This window comes from Loxodonta africana, chromosome 18 (genome assembly GCF_030014295.1).
Source record: "Loxodonta africana isolate mLoxAfr1 chromosome 18, mLoxAfr1.hap2, whole genome shotgun sequence".
NCBI classification, from domain to species: domain Eukaryota; kingdom Metazoa; phylum Chordata; class Mammalia; order Proboscidea; family Elephantidae; genus Loxodonta; species Loxodonta africana.
Window position 1 is genome coordinate 23,854,319 of NC_087359.1, and position 17,483 is coordinate 23,871,801.

The following is a 17,483-nucleotide window of genomic DNA, read 5'->3' on the forward strand; positions in this document are numbered from 1 at the left end:
AAAAGGTTTGCATAAACTGAGCCAAAAAAAAAAAAAAAAACCTCATTATGGTCAAGTCGATTCCAACTCATAGTGACCCCATAGGACAGAGTAGAACTTCCCCATTGAGTTTCCAAGGAGCGCCTGGCGGATTTCAACTGCTGACCTTTTGGTTAGCAGCTGTAGCACTTAACCACTATGCCACCAGAGTTTCCATAAACTGAGCATAAAAGTAATTATTCCAGATTATTACATGGAGAACTGTCTTCAATAGCCACTACCAAGAGTAATTTTTTAAATTTTCATTGATAAATGATTTTATTTATATCCTATTTAAGCCACATATTAATTTGTGTGACTATTATTTTTAGAAATAAATTGTTAATAATATCAATATTTATTTCGGTGGTGGTTTTCTGCCATTGAAGCTCATGCTCAAATATGACATTTTCCTATTACCAGGTATTCCTCCTTCGTGGCCTATAAACTACCAGCAGCAGATGTTCACCCTCTGTCTCAGGCCTTTCACAGACTAGAGGCAGGTAAGAATAATGGTATCAAACTAAAACTTTTGAAGAATCAATTCATATGTAGATAATAGTTTAATGGGAGAAAATTGTGTAATAAATGGTAAAAATTTAAAAAATAGACCTTGAAGTGGCATGATGGTAAGAATTCCAAAGGTAGAGGATGGTGGTATTTAACCTCAACTTTGGCTCATCCAGCTCTCTGGAAAGAGGTTAATCACCAGTGCAGGGATCAAAGCTGCAGAAAGCACACAAACATGGTGATTGGTCTTACTGTGAATTCATGACGCTAGCCTCAACATGCCCCTTAGTGCTGCCTGCTTTGCCCATATTTACATAACCCATTCATTCCCCAAGTCTTCATTGCTACTTCTCTTCTTCTCCTCATTCCTTACGTGTTCATTTCCACCCCCTTCACCCTGGGTTTTCTATGTCAGCTAATTCCCTTGATTTACATTTCACTAATAAAAGTGACAGAGAAATTGTCCATCCTTCCAGGAAATCTTCCTCATATGTGAAAATATATCAATCAGTTATATAGTTCCTCAAGGAAATATATATTTCCCCAAGACATACACACTAGGTAACAAAACACGTATTATCAAACTGTTTGTTTTAGCACAGTATTCTTTTAATGTCAAGATTAATTTAATATGTATTTGCTATAACCCTTTATGACTTTTCATTATTTCTCCAACTTGTTTATTCAGCTTTATCTTCCATTTGTATTAATGATTTATATTTTTACTTTGTGTGACTGAAACAATTCCTGGTGAAAAATTGTAAACATCTAATATGAGCCCTTTGCGTTTGTTTGTTTTTGTAGTGAAGCGTAACTTTAACCTGAAAGAATACAGTCTCTCTCAGTGCACACTGGAACAGGCAGGTCTTTTTTTATGGTTATGTATATCATCCCTGTGAATTTCATACACAAGCAACATGCATGTTTCCTCTTCACTGGGAAGGCCATCAACACCTTGATAATTCTTTTCCTTCTTTTGTCTCCAACTTAGGTATTCTTAGAGCTTTCTAAAGAGCAGGAACTGGGCGATTTTGATGAAGAAGTTGATACAACCATGACATGGAAGCTCCTCTCTCATTCAGACGACCCTTAAATCCTCAAGCTTAATAACTCCTTGTTGAGCTCATGTAAACTTTTGTTATATGTAATAATTAGCACTTTGTCTCATTTTAAAACTCACTGAATATCAGTACTAGGCATATTTTGTATATTCAGTTAATAAATGAATAAATTTTATTAAGAGTCTTCCCCTCAGATTTAGAGGTGATAGGCAAGCTGTGACAAAGGTAATACAAAGTATTGTATTAACAAAGACACCCAAAGAGCCAGGCACTGGGTGTGTGGTAGAAATAAAACTACACTTTGAATTTTTTGAAATATTTATATATATATTTTACCATTTATTAAAAATTCTCTTGATAAAATGTATGAGGAGCATTTTCAACAGGTAGGAGCTGCATGGATACTTCACACCAGTTGATGATACATCGAGTTTATGGTTTTTCTTTTACATACGAACACAGCCCAAGATTCACTTACTGAAACCTTCCAGAAATTGTTTTGGAGGCCACAAGGTTAAGAGGCTTTTGGACTCACAAGTAAACAAGCATATACATTTGAAAAACAGTTCAATTATGTCATTTGAAAACAAGGAGAGTCACAGTAGTATTTGTTTGGATTTTTAAATTTTTGAGTATGTTATATTAAGTTTTATGATTGTGGGGGAGCGGTGACTTCCCGAATTACCTCATCAATCATTTTCGGTGATTTTAAGGTCATCTTCCCCTCACATTTGTATGTGTGTATGCGTATATATTATATATATGATCAATTTTTTAAAAATCTGTGCCAGCTTTACATATTATTTTAGCTTTTCCCTTAAATAATAGCATATCATCAGAAAACCTTTTGAAAACCAAGCAGTATTGCAGTTGCTTTTTTTTTTTTTTTGTGATATGTTATATAACTTTAATTCTTTTTTAATGTTCACTGGAGAAAATTTATATAATGGAGAAAAAGATAGAATGGAATTGAATAAAAAATCACCACAAACTTACCATACCGAAAAAACAAAACAGAACAGAAACCACACAGGCTAACATTTTCAACTGTTTCCTTCTTTTCTTATTGCACTTTTTACGTAGTTGAGATCATACAGTATAGGTAATTTTCTAAATAAATATATATGCGTATTTGCTGATCTAACATTTAAATTGCTTTGATTTGCATTCAAACTTCTGCTGAGGCTGCAGCTCAGATGTTTGTGTGCTGTCGTGTGTTAATCATTGGAATCCTTTGTTCATTTATTTTTGTGCTCTAACCTTTTTCTTATCCATGTTACATATTTTGTCTATGTATTTTTATAAATATTTGAATTAAATCTGTGAAGTTATATTTCTAAATCTTTGGCAAATAATCTATAGGAGACTTTTATGCCCTATACAAAATGAATTCATATTATAGTGAGAGTTGAATTCACTTAAATTATTTCTAAAACTCAAGCAAGAAATCCTATTGTCTTCCTCTAATGTATAACATACCTCAACATATGTAAACATTTGGTATTTCATATAACAATATATAAAATATTTGCTTATATTCTTTATAAATTATACATTTTTCTGAACTATTACAGAAACATGTTTACAAAATACTGACTAACCAATATCAGATGTAGTACCAATATCATGAAAATATTAAATGGATGTTGTTTGCTAAAGCTATCACAATATGGTAGTTTTTGAAGCTGTTAGTTTAGGTTTTTATTAGGATTGTGTCCAAGAACAGATGAATGGGTATGAAAGGAGAAAATCAGGATAAAACAAAGGACTGGTGTTATAGATTGGAAGGCATCCCCCCAAAATATATGTTGAAATCCTAGCCCTTATACCTATAAATATGATTTAGTATGAAAATTAGGGATTTCTTTGTTATGTTAATTAAGTCATACCCAAGTGGGTGACTTCCAAATGTAAACACTTCTGCGTTACCAAAAGAGCAGAGTGGACGCAGAGACACACCCAGAGAAAGAGGAAGAGAGAAACCAGGGAGACAGATGCATCTACCAGCATTGCTGGAAGCTACTAGAAGCTGAAATAGACCAGGAAGGGCCTCCCCCTAGTTTTACACCCTGAATTCAGATTTCTGGCTTCCTAAACTATGAGAAAATTAATTTCTGTTCTCTAAAGCTAGCCACTTGAGATATTTGTGTTATGGCAGCATTACATCTACATTTAAACCTGCATCTAAGAACTTTGTAGTAAAAAATTCATATGCCTGATGTTAAAGGGAAAAATCCTAAAATATTCTAGACAGTAAAACAAAATACTTCAAATTAATGAGAATCCAAATTATGTCAGCAAGACTAGATGCAAGAGGGCAATGATGGACTGCTTTCAAAGTGAGCAATTTAGGAAATTTTCAGTCTGGGCCAAAAAAAAAAAAAAAATGCTAGCGTAACAGATGTATCAGTAAAGAAAATGGACAGATTTCTTACAGGGGAAAATAAATGGACAAAAATTATATTAAACTATGCTTGAAGTCATAAGTAATCTAAGATATGTACATTAAGTAATCAAACTGCACTACTTTTTAAGTCAAATTGGTAGAATTAAAAATTTCTCTGATTTCCAGTTTTGACAAGGCTATGGAGAATAGAATTGTTAGCATTTATCAAGTGTCCACTAATTTCTAGGTTCTGTGCTTATTAAAAGGAGCCTTGGTGGTACATTGGTTAAGTACTTTGTGCTAACTGAAAGGTCAGGCATTCAAACGCACCAGATGCTCCACATGAAAAGATGTGGCAGTCTGCTTCCGTAAAGATTAAAAAAAAAACATGAAAATCCTATGGGGCAGTTCTACTCTGTCCTACAGGGTGGGTATGAGTCGGAACCAACTTGACAACAACAGGTTTGGTTTTGGTGCTTATTAACACTTCACATGTGTTGTTTCATTTACTCCTTAAAAACAACCCTAAAAAAAAATACCAAACTCGTTTCCATTGAGTCAATCCCAACTCATGGCGACTCTATAAGACAGAGTAGAACTGCCCCATAGGGATTCCAGGGAGCATCTGGTGGATTTGAACTGCTGACCTTTTGGTTAGCAGCCAAACACTTAACTACTGTGCCACCAGGGCTCCAAACAAACCCTAGGGGCGACCTATTGTATCTTCTGCCTCTTACAGATGAGTGAATGGAGGCTTCCAGGTAAGTCATTTGCTGGCTTCGCACAGCTACCAAAGGGCGGAGCTGAGGTTTCAAGACAAAATAATAAAATATCCTGTGAGGGGTAGGATGAAGGCAAGTACATGGCAGAGTGTGGGAGAGACTATTGCTAGAGATACAGGCTGATTTTTAACACCGTCAGAGTATGCAGGTTCAAACGTTTGTTAACACTTAAGGTAATCACTAGCAGAGTGAAATACTGACTCAGAGCTTTTGTTTAACAAGAATCGGGGAAAGGAGAACCAAAAAAAAAAGGAACAGAGAAAACACGGTGAGTGTAGAAATGGAGAAATAGAAAACTACAGGAAAAAAACTATAAAATAAGATGACTGAGCAAAATGGATTGGCCATCCGAGGGACTTATGTCCCTACATGGAAAGTAGAACATTTGCAGACTAGGTAAAAATAAAAATAAAATTGTGCTGTTTCAAGAGACATCCTGTGAGCAGAGAATAAATGTTGTTCTAAATATACCTGAACATTGCAAATAAAAATAGAGGGCAGGAATATATCATACTGAAGATGTTTCGAGGCAAAAAAGCATGAACATGACCATGTAGAATCTGTATATTATATTTCTAAGTAACAAAGAACAATTGTTGAAAGGGAGCATTGGTGGGTCAGTGGTAGAACGCTCACCTCCCACACAAGAGACCGAGGTAGGTTCCATTCTCGGCCAAAGCACCTCATGCACAGCCACCACCTGTGTGTCAGTGGAGGCCTGAGTGTGATGGTGCTGAGCTGGTTTCGGTGGAGCTTGCAGACTAAGACAGGCTAGGAAGAAACACTTGGAGATCTACCTCCAAAAATCAGTTAATGAAAACCCTCGGGATCACAATGGTTCGATCCACAACTGATCACGGGGATGGCATAGGACCAGGCAGCATTTCACTCCATCGTGCATGGGGTCAACATGAGTTGGGGGGCAAACTCAGCAGAGGCTAACAGCAACATCTGATAAACCTAAATGTAGGCAACGCAACTGGGTCTGAGGAAGGACGAAAAGCCAGAGCAGAAAAAACCCCAGGAAAGGAACAGACATTCTCAGCCTCATTCTTTCTTGGGCTGCTGGGCTGCTTCATTTTTCTCTCTTTGCAAGTCAAGATTTTTTTGCTCTTGCTCTTGATTGCACAGGGCTGAGCATGGCTGCACACAGACCTTGTGATGACAAGTGCTCTATACAAATAGCTTGCAAGGAATCCAACAGGAGGAATGTTTTAGCCTGATGCAAAATCCATTGCATGAAGTCTATGAGACTTCTAGCACTGGAGAGTATTGCTTCAAAGTATATGAAGTGAAAGGCAAAGAGAATTGGAAAATGTGTGTCCTGAAGCGAGAATTGAATGAACAGAAAGACGTGCACAAATGGGCAGTGTAGCATTTGTAATTTAGACGCACATTCTCTAGCAAGGTGATCAAGAGCTTAACTCAAGTTCTGCTCCTCATCAGCTTTGTAAATTTGGGTATGTTATTGAAACTGTCTGGGCCTCACTTTTTTTTTTTTTAATAACTTTTATTAAGCCTGAAGTGAACGCTTACAAATCCAATCAGTCTGTCACATATAAGTTTACATACATCTCACTCCCTACTCCCACTTGCTCTCCCCCTCTTGAGTCAGCCCTTTCAGTTTCTCCTTTCTTGACAATTTTGCCGGCTTCCCTCTCTCTCTATCCTCCCATCCCCCCTCCAGACAAGAGTTGCCAACACAATCTCAAGTGTCCACCTGATATAATTAGCTCACTCTTCATCAGCGTCTCTCTCCCACCCGCTGACCAGTCCCTTTCCTGTCTGATGAGTTGTCTTCGGGGATGGTTCCTGTCCTGGGCCAACAGAAGGTCTGGGGAGCATGGCCGCCGGGATTCCTCTAGTCTCAGTCAGACCATTAAGTTTGGTCTTTTTATGAGAATTTGGGGTCTGCATCCCACTGATCTCCTGCTCCCTCAGGGGTCCTCTGCTGTGCTCCCTGTCAGGGCAGTCATCGATTGTGGCCGGGCACCAACTAGTTCTTCTGGTCTCAGGATGATGTAGGTCTCTGGTTCATGTGGCCCTTTCTGTCTCTTGGGCTCTTAGTTGTCGTGTGGCCTTGGTGTTCTTCATTTTCCTTTGCTCCAGGTGGGTTGAGACCAATTGATGCATCTTAGATGGCCACTTGTTAGCATTTAAGACCCCAGACGCCACATTTCAAAGTGGGATGCAGAATGATTTCATAATAGAATTATTTTGCCAATTGACTTAGAAGTCCCCTTAAACCATGGTCCCCAAACCCCCGCCCTTGCTCCACTGACCTTTGAAGCATTCAGTTTATCCCGGAAACTTCTTTGCTTTTGGTCCAGTCCAATTGAGCTGACCTTCCATGTATTGAGTATTGTCTTTCCCTTCACCTAAAGCAGTTCTTATCTACTGATTAATCAATAAAAAACCCTCTCCCACCCTCCCTCCCTCCCCCCCTCGTAACCACAAAAGTATGTGTTCTTCTCAGGTTTACTATTTCTCAAGATCTTATAATAGTGGTCTTATACAATATTTGTCCTTTTGCCTCTGACTAATTTCGCTCAGCATAATGCCTTCCAGGTTCCTCCATGTTGGGCCTCACTTTTGTCATCTGTAAAATAAGGGTGATTATGATAGCTGGTAATCTACTTCTATAAGATTACAGCCATTGAAAATCCAGTGAAGTGCAGTTCTACTCTGAAGTACATGGGGTTAGCCATGAGTCAGAGGTGATTCAATAGCAACAAGTCTGGATTTTTTTTTTAATAGTAGAATCTGCCTCATGGGATTGTCGTGTAGATTAAATGTGTTAATATTTAAGTGTACCTTGCACATAGTAGTGCTATATGTGGCTGCTAAATAAATACTCTGCTAGAAAATCAATGCCATTTCATTTTTTAAATCCCCAAAGGACTATTTTTTTTAATTGGCAAGCTGATTCTAAAGTTTATTTGGAAGAGAAAATGCATATGACTTTTCCAAAAAAAAGCTGATAAAAGAACATTAACTAGGGTGGATATGAGAATACATCAGATCCTCACTTTTCACATCTCTGCTCAATTCTGACCCCAGATGCATATGCACCACCCAGTGCTGGGTCAGAGCTTATAAGTTATAGGGCACAGGCCTGTATACTGCAAGTCTGCCTAAGATCTCAGATGCCAGCTGCAAGCTTGAGAGTCCCCAGGTCCCCCCTCACTTCTGACCTGCTGGCTCCCACTACTGCCTTGGGTTTGATAATTCTCTAGAATGAATCAGAGAACTCAGAGTTAATGCTATACTTATGATTACAGTTTTATTACAGAAAAAAGGATCAAATGAAGAGACACATAGGACGAGGTCTACGAAGGTTCCCAATGCAGAAATTTCACATCCCAAAAAGTGCTGTGCTACCCTCCCATGTACATCAATGTGTTTCACCAACCAGAAAGACCCTGGAGCTTCCATGTCCAGAGCCTTTATTGGGGCCTCATTACATAGTCATGATTGATTGAATCAGCCTACATTCCTTGAGGTCAGCTGATATCACATGATGGTCTTTCTGACTTGGCCAACCCCCACCTGAATCACCTAATTAGCATAAACTCTCAGGTGTGGAGTGGAGGCATAGATAAAAAAGGTACTTCAGTTACTCAGAAAATTCCAAGAATAAAGACCGAATTACTTTGGGTAAAGTTAATGGAAACCTCACAGGAGGCTTGCCCTATTATAGTGCTACAGAGATTAAACAGTGTGGTAGGCATAAAGACAGAGGCCAACATATTGAAGGAAATCCAGGAGTTTACTAAGCTAGAACTCACAAACCCTATCCTAGAAACAAAGTTCCTTCTAGGAAACAAGTTACTGAAAAACTTTTTCCTAAATTATATTCTCTGTATACAAAATGTTGTGATAATTTTGTTATCTTCGGACACAGAAAGAATTCCAGATTTTTTTTTTTTTTAAATGAGCTATCTTTTTGCTTGTTGAGAGATTTCTGGGCCTCGCATAATTATCAAGAGGAAATCTGATTGGAAAAACATTGAGGGAATGGGAAATAGGCAAGGAAAAATTCCTGCCATTACCACTGACCAAGGATACAGGTGCAAGTCTGTTTAGTTCAGGAATACCAAGTATAGCACATTGTCTCCCTCTCTTTTGTAATTACAGTACAGAAGAATTTAATAGACTTACTGGCTGTAAGCAAAGAGTGTCCCATTTCAAGCTCCTTCTTCAGATAAAGACAAACCCCATGAGTTACAAGAAGTTTTGGATCTGTTTGTCTTCTACTTAAATGAGATGCTCAAAAAACATGTAATACCAGCAATTGCACGTTAAAACAGGTTTCTTGAACAATTCTGGAAAGCAGGACACAGTAAAAAAAAGAAAAAAACAGTGATTGCTTATAAAGCAAGTAGTTTGTTTTCTGGGACCTGTTGGAAAAATAACCAACGGGTAGGCTGGAGGAGAGCAGGTATTTTTATATGATGCTGCTCTAAAGAGTCTCCTGTTTTTCTACTCCAAGAAAGATGCTGAAATTAGTGCACATGCCATGCCACTGAAATGCAGAAAGGATGCAGAGTTCCTTTTGTTATCCCAGAAATAAATTACATTGCTCCATTACCCTATTTCTATGAGTTTAATTTCAGTGGAAGGTCTGAGTTACTTTCTGGCCTGATTTATATGTTTCTGGCGATCATTTTTACAAAAACCCTTTCCTGTAGGTCTCGTCACTTCATCCTGCTCCTCTCTGAAATGACTTTTAACTTTGTTGAAAAGATTGTGTTTGGGCATCAGCTGTCCCAATAGACTAGATTTTCCCTGGTTTGTATGTTTTGATAGGTCCAGCCAACCCTCTGCAGCTATGAACTCCCTGCTGAGGAACTGGCTGGGAGACAAAGAAATGCAAAACAGCAAGAGAATCATCATGTGAGCACAGAGCTTTTGGCAGCCTGGCTGAAATGAGACCATAATCCTTTTTGGAAATCAGTCTACGAGGGAACTATTCACAATAAACACGTTAAAAGCGTGATGTAGTATGACCGAAAAGGAATGTGAATTTTTCTCCAGGACATGCAGAGACCCGTGGATGAACTGTGTTTCTAGATTCTTGTTGCAGCTTTGCCGAGAGTAAGTTAACCTCTAAAACTGTGGTTGTTCTGCATATGTTAATATAACATGTCTACAGATAGAGAATGCCAAATATTTGGGTGGACGCTACCAAAAGCAGTAAGTTAGTAATAAGTTGTTATGACTTTTCCATTTTCAGAGTACTGTATATTGCATGGATAAATAACCAGTCTGGAAACGAAGATTTTCTACTCCATAACTAAACCATAAGAAAACCGTGGTGGCGTAGTAGTTAACTGCTATAACTGCTAACCAAAGGGTCGGCGGTTTGAATCCTCCAGGCGCTTCTTGGAAACTCTATGGGGCAGTTCTACTCTGTCCTGTAGGGTCACTATGAGTCGGAATCAACTGGATGGCACTGGATTTGGTTTGGTTTGGTAACTAAACCATGTTTGGGCAAAGAGCATCTATTACTCCAATTAGAATAAATTGAAAGGAATATAACTGTATGTTGCCACTTTGCCAGCATGAGCTATTGCCAAAGTCATTTGAATTACTTATTCTGTTTCATTCGCTTTCAATCTTACCGTAAGCACTGGGGAGATGTATGCTTTGTTTTCTGAGTTTTCAACTGTTTTTAGCTGACTTGAGAATATGGTTATCAGGAAAACTTATAGGAAAACTTGGAAGGATTTTGATTTCATTTGCCGTGCACTGTATTTATTTTCTGAATAATAACAATTCTATCAGACTGGAAAATCACTGATTTTTTATAATCAAGTTATTATATGGTAGTAACACCACTGTCTATTCAGAGCAATTTAAACCAACTAGATGCTTCATGCTACTACAGTAAACTCTTTTTCCCCTACTATTTACATCACTGGAAACCCTGGTGGAGTAGTGGTTAAGAGCTACGGCTGCTAACCAAAAGGTCAGCAGTTTGAATCCACCAGGTGTTCCTTGGAAACTCTACGGAGCAGTTCTACTATGTCTTATAGGGTCGCTATGAGTCAGAATTGACTCCACGGCAATGGGTTTGGTTTTTTGGTTGTTTTATTTACACCACAGAGGGAAAAAAATCAGTCTTAATAGTCAGAAACGAATAGCCACATTCATGAGAGCTACATCATGATAATTGTTCTTGGTTTGTAAATATTCTCCAGCACGTACATTAATTGACAGAAAGCAGAGTAGGCACTTGAAGGATATAGTGAAGCCTGTCTGCCCTGGCAGCTACCACAGCATTGCTTCCCTAACTGGAGATGTGTCAGTTTGGTCTCAGTTGGAGTTGGCAGGCATCCCCGGCCTGCACTGATGGCACGGCAAGCAAGAGTTCTTCCACCTAGCTGGAGAATCACTTTGTTCCAATCTGCACATTTTTTTCATGTAACTCCATGTCTTCCTTTGTGCCATAACGAGGCGCATCATAAAAGGAACGTCGAGGGGTTATTTTTGTCCTAGCGCCTTTTCCTTAGATCTACTTTAGAATTCTTCCTGCCTTCTTCTCAGTCCTCATCCTACCAATTTTTTTTTCTTTTGGTTTGTTATTTTGGTTTGTTTTTTTTTTAATTGCTATCGTTACAAATTAAAACAAATTTAGTGGCTTAAAATGACACAGATTTATGGTTTTATAGTTCTGGAGGTCAAAAGTCTCACACGGGTCTCATTGGGTTAAAATCAAAGTGTTGGCAGGGCTGTGTCTCTTCCTGGAGGCTCTAGAGCGTCCATTACCTTGCCTTTTCTAGCTTCGAGAGGCTGCCTCTGTTCCTTGGCCCATGGCTCTCTCCCTTCATCTTCCAAACCGGTGACTGCTGGTTGATCCTTCTCACATCCCATTACTCTGACCCCCCTTCTGCCTCCCTCCTCCATCTTTAAGGACTCTTGTGATTCCATTGGAGCCCTGGTTGCATCGTAGTTAAGAGCTCCGCTGCTAAGCAAAAGGTTGGCAGTTCGAATCCACCAGCCGCTCCTGGAAACCCTGTAGGGCAGTTCTATTCTGTCCTGTAGGGCTGCTCTTAGTCGGAATTGACTTGACAGCAACCGGTTTGGTTTTTGGTTTGGTGATTACATTGGGCCCAATCAGATAATCCAAGGTAATCTTCCTATTTTAAGGTCAGCAGATTAAAAAAAAAAAAAAATAGTAGATTAGCAATCATAATTTCATCTGCAGCCTTAATCTCTCTTTGCCACTTAGTTTAACATAGTCACAGCTTCCATGACTAGGACATGGACATCTTTGCAGGACCATTTTTCTGTCTACCACATTCTTCTTCAACTATTCCCTGCCTTTCGGAGTTGAATAGCAGCACAGCCTTACCCACAGACAGTAATTAATGCCACTGTTCTTCTCAAGCTTCTTCTGCTCACACTGTCCTGGAAGCATATCCAATCCTTTTAGGCTCCACCTCATGAAGTAGACTTTGGTAATTGTCCCCCGGGTCGAAGGGTGGGGATCTGAATTATACAGGACACAAGATTCAGGGCTTGATTTTCTTAACTTGTTGAATAGGTACTATATGTTCATGGCAAAAAAAAAAGGAAAAGGTAAAAAATTGTGTTTTTCTTCCCTCCTTCCCTCCTCCGTGCCAGAGCCCCTTGGCTTCTGTTGTTGGAGGCTACAGTTATTACCAGTTATTAAATACTGATCTGAACCATATGAAATTGCCTTTTTTAAAGGAAAAAAATTATTGCAGATTTTTATTCAGTAATATTATATAAGTTAATACTTGATCGTGGAACAGAGAAATCCCCAAATCCCAGAGGCTTGTCAATCTTTCATGATGTAACAGTCCAACTCCAATGCTTCTGGTCTCTGCTCCAAGCATTTTTGTCTCCCTCATTATTCCATATGTTTTTATTTTCTTGTGAAATTTGAGAGGATCACAAAAATTTCTCTATTATCATGGACAGATTTTTTTGTCATTTACGTTTAATTTTAATTGTATTTTTTGCTTTTCATTTCTCTTTACCTTTCTTGTTTCTTGAATTTTATTATTGTCATTAAATGGAAGGTTTAAAATTTTTCTTATGTTTATTATAATGAAGTTGTTTTTCAAAATTGTGTATTTTCTCTGCATCTGGAGGGTAACCTTCCTTTTCTCATGTTCCAACATTTTGGGGCTCCTGATAATGACTGCACAGACCAAAGCCTGTGAATAAACATCTTTAGCGGATCCCTCCTGCAGAGATCCTACCAGTATCCACAGCCAGTGTGGATACTGGTAGGATCTCTGATCTTGCACTGGAGAGAGAATTGATATGGCTAACCACTAGCTAAATTTCTACAGCAGTATGGCACGCTGGTCACAAGCATGGTGTCCAGAGCTCCACTGTCTAGGTTAGGGCTCTGGCTCGGCCGTTATTAGCTGTCTTTGTCAAGTCACTTCACCTCTGTGCCTCATTTTCCTCATCTGTAAAATGGGGAGAATAATCATATCTACCCCAAAGTTTTTTTGTAAGAATTAAACTAACAAATTCATATAAAGCACTTAGAAATACTTGAAACATAAGAAACCATCATGTTAGTTTCTCCAATATCCTATATGCAAACTACCCCCTCCCCCCGCCCAATCTCTTTGGTCCAGCCATAATGAGCAATAGGAAACCTTCTAAAATTTTCATGAGATTTTCTATCTATTGCTTTTAGGTTTTGTTGCTGTTGGGCTTACTGTTTATTTGTTTGGATGGTTGGCTTGGGATTTTTTTTTTTTTAATCTCAATTATAAAGTGTTAAGTTAATCATATTCCCGAGTTCATAGCACACCAAAATGATTGGCTTATGTTGTTTTGGTTGTATAGTTTCTTTAATTTCCAACTTCCATTTCCTATCCTACCCCCATTCCCTTTTGCAGCTTCTGCAGACAACTTTTTATTGTATTTGATGGAGATTCTTTAGTTCCTCATGTTTTTGTAGAAAGTGCATTGCATATTGTATTAATTAATGTAAATGATATTGTGCTGTGACTCTCACCTTTTCTTAAGCTTTTAAATGGACACTGTGGTTTAAAAATCCCTCCCCACTGCTAAGTGGATACCAATCCATTGCTTCTGATTGATTCATAGTACTCTACGATCTACATCCATGAAAACTGATTTTCTAACACCCTACTACAATAACCTACATTATGATAAACATCCTTGTACAGGTACCCTCATATACCCATGCAAGAATTTTCTTAGGATACATATCCAAGAGCAGAATTGATTAATGTTAGGATATTGCTAAAAACAAAACAAAACAGAAAACCAAACCCACTGCCGTCGAGTCGATTTCAACTTATAGCGGCCCTCATAGACCCATGCAAGAATTTTCTTAGGATATATACATATCCAAGAGCAGAATTGATTAATGGTAGGACATTGCTAAAAACCAAAAAACAATACAACGGCAAAAAAACCAAACCCGTTGCCGTCGAGTCAATTCCAATTCAGAGCTGACCCTATAGGACAAGGTAGAACTGCCCCATAGGGTTTCCAAGGAGCACCTGGGGGATTTGAACTGCCGACCTTTTGGTTAGTAGCCGTAACTCTTAACCACTACACCACCAGGGTTCCCAGGATATTGCTAAGTAGTAATAAATTGCTCGCCAAAGAGGCTGGATAAGTCTATGTTTTATCAGCAGTGCATAAAAGTTGCTTTATCCCTATGAGAAAATTTAATTATGCCAAGTGTTATGGGGACAACATGTGGCACTCTTAAACTATAAATTTTGTCAGGCCAATGACAGATAAGTGATATCTCATAATTATTTTCATTTTATTTCTTTCAATACTAATGAGTTAGAATATCTTTCTTTTCTTTTTTTTTTTTTTTTAAGTGTTTTGGCTTTCTTATTCTGTAGACATGTTATGACTTTTTGTTTGATTGCACAATGTTTTCTATTTCAGACCTTCACATATACTTCCTTTATTTGCTTTTTTAAAAAATAAACAGGTCAAAATGAGCAAGAGGCACATCAGTGCGAGTCAGCAAACATGGGCACTTCTTTGCAAGAACTTTCTTAAAAAATGGAGGATGAAAAGAGAGACTTTGTTGGTATGGTTCAGAGTATATGCCTTCTCATATTTAGAAGAGCAAAGTGTATTTTCTCATGCATGTGAATATATGTTATCTTCATTCTTTAACATTTCGTATAATACTGAATTTTGAATTAGTTTTTTTTTTTAATTATGAGATCTGACATTATTGCAAACAAGATTGCTTTGAATATATATCACTATCTTTGGTCTTACAGAAGATATTTTTTAAAGAATTCATATTCAGAAACTGTGAAAAATAAAGTTACATCTTTATACTACGAAGTTAACAATTCTTAATATCTAGACTTATTTGAATTTCATGAAGGCATAGGTCCAGAAGTTCAAGGCCAATTTCAAAGAAAGGTTCAGAATTTAATTCAGAATTAATCAAGAAAGCAGTCCCATATTTAGTAAATACTCCAAAGACAAATTGAGGCACTTTCACACAATTGTACCATGGATACAGACAACGGCAATTCGAAAGAAATGCAGAGCATTTAAGCCAACAGGAAAGGATAACTGCATTTTGAACTTTTATTTCTCTTAAAATAGTAATAATTTTCTTCTGATTTTAAAAATAATTATGTTCTTTGCATATAAAAAAGAAGATAAAATCAGTCACTAAGTATCTATGGTTCAAGAGTTGGTACACTAACTTCTAATTTTATAAACATTGTGTGTGTGTGTGTGTGTGTGTGTGAATGTGCATATGTGTATATTCCTTCATCCAGCACAGTTCCAGATGCTGGCAACGGGTAGTGAATAGACAAAAATCACTGCCTTCATGGGGCAAGGATTATATAAACACAGGTATGTTAATTGGAATCCTACTCTGTATAGATATGCTACTTCAAATCATTTAACTCTCATATATAATGGTTCTAGGTATATAGTCGGATGGGTGAATGGCTGGCTGGCTGGCTGGCTGGCTGGCTGGCTGGCTGGCTGGCTGGCTGGCTGGCTGGCTGGATGAATGGCTGGCTGGCTGGCTGGATGGATGGATGAATGGATGGCTGGATGGCTGGATGGCTGGATGGATGGCTGGATGGATGGCTGGCTGGCTGGCTGGCTGGCTGGATGGATGGATGGATGGATGGATGGATGGATGGATGGATGGATGGATGGATGGATGGATGGATGGACAGATAATAACAACAAAACTGTGAGCCCATCGATTCGATTCTGATTCATAGTGACCCGATAGAGGTAGAGCTGCCCCACAGGGTTTCCAAGGAGTGACTAGTGGATTTGAACTGCCAACCTTTTGGTTAGCAGCTGAGCTCTTAACCACTCTGCCACCAGGGCTTCAGATAAACAGAGATAGGTATTTTATGTATAGACATACACAGAACAGAATCATGATGAATATGACATAAACAAACATAAAAAAAAAAAAAAACCCATTGCCAATGAATTGATTCTGACTCATAGCAACACTATAGGACAGATAGGACTGTCCCCATAGAGTTTTCAAGGCTGTGAATCTTTACAAAAGCATACTGCCACTTTTTTCTCCTGTGGAGTAGCTGACAGTTCAAACAGCCAACCTTTAACCAGCGCTTTAACCACTGTGGCACCAGGGCTCTGAATATGACATATACCTTTTCTAAAAGCCATGAGTTTAGAATTACGTTGAATTTTAAAGTGGGTTCTTCTCACTGGGCTGCAGATGCAGTCTGTTGTGTTTTTAATTCCAGGATGTTGTCAGCGATGAATACTTTTTTTTTTTTTTTTTGACTCTTTTCTGAGAAATGTCTAGGGGCTATCTTCTTCCCCAAGCAGGCAGCAAAAGATAAACAAACAAACAAGACACGACCTTGCTCTTTTGATGGAAGCTGGTTGTCTATTCCATGCCACCTAATTTTTCTTTATCCTTGTCACTCAGGTTTCACCATGGCTATAAACCACTGGGCCATTCATGAAGTAACCCAGCCCTTCTCTCACTTGTGTTAAACTATGATAAACTTTGATTCTCAATTAAAATCGAAATTGTTGCTACAACCCTGTCTTGATGGACAATGTGTATATTTCAAAATGTGCAGATTGAAGGGCAAAAGAGAGCTGAAACATTAAAAGCTCGAAAAGAGAGCGAACGGAATCTAAGCTAAATAGTAGAATTGTTTTAAATTGTTTGTGGTTGATGAATCTGTAGCTGAACACATATTTATTTGCTTTATTTTTCTCCCATTGCCACGTAGGAATGGTTTTTCTCATTTCTTCTAGTACTGTTTGCTTATCTGTCTTCCTCACATTTGCACCAAGTGAATGACTTTCCTCAAATGTCTGCCATGGATCTGGGACGTGTGGATACTTTTAATGATTCTGATTATGTTGTTGCATTTGCACCCGAATCCAAAACAACCCAAGAGATAATGAACAAAGTGGCTTCAGCCCCATTCCTGAAAGGTATGGTCTCCGGCATTGCGCGATAATTTCCTTATTCACCAAGCGCACACATTCATTTGGGATTTCCTTGATCGGCTGTTAAATGTTCAACTTTCTAGACTTTATTAGCAACATTAATGTATATTCCTTTCCTCCAATACTGAGGAGGTTTTCATAAAGAATTTGTCCTTTTGTGATTGACTTACTTCACTCAGCATAATGCCCTCCAGATTCATCCACATTGTGAGATGTTTCTCAGATTCATCACTATTCTTTATTGTT

At 38.3% G+C, this 17,483-nt stretch overlaps 2 protein-coding genes across 12 annotated transcripts in view; both read left to right on the plus strand.

Moving 5' to 3' along the window:
* The window catches only part of ABCA6 (ATP binding cassette subfamily A member 6), a 64,022-nt gene extending 59,993 nt beyond the window's left edge, over positions 1 to 4,029 (plus strand). For 3 of the 9 annotated variants that reach the window (XM_064270826.1, XM_064270827.1, XM_023556950.2), the window contains 3 exons: positions 442 to 521; positions 1,333 to 1,388; positions 1,520 to 4,023. In XM_064270826.1, coding sequence (XP_064126896.1) covers positions 442 to 521; positions 1,333 to 1,388; positions 1,520 to 1,621 — 238 coding nt within the window. In that variant the 3' untranslated portion in view covers positions 1,622 to 4,023. Of the gene's footprint in view, positions 1 to 441; positions 522 to 1,332; positions 1,389 to 1,519 lie in introns of all 9 variants that reach the window. The other 6 variants (XM_064270831.1, XM_064270828.1, XM_064270829.1 and 3 more) reach the window with 6 other exon arrangements.
* Positions 4,030 to 7,215: 3,186 nt separating this feature from the next.
* Positions 7,216 to 17,483, plus strand: part of ABCA9 (ATP binding cassette subfamily A member 9) — an 81,432-nt gene continuing 71,164 nt past the window's right edge. For 2 of the 3 annotated variants that reach the window (XR_010318309.1, XM_003417288.3), the window contains exons 1-3: positions 7,216 to 9,854; positions 14,731 to 14,832; positions 17,015 to 17,222. Coding sequence is in view for 2 of the 3 variants with exons in the window: in XM_003417288.3 (XP_003417336.2) it covers positions 14,737 to 14,832; positions 17,015 to 17,222 (304 nt within the window). In the remaining variant the exon portion in view is untranslated. The remainder of the gene's footprint in view (positions 9,855 to 14,730; positions 14,833 to 17,014; positions 17,223 to 17,483) is intronic. The other variant, XM_064270832.1, reaches the window with a different exon arrangement.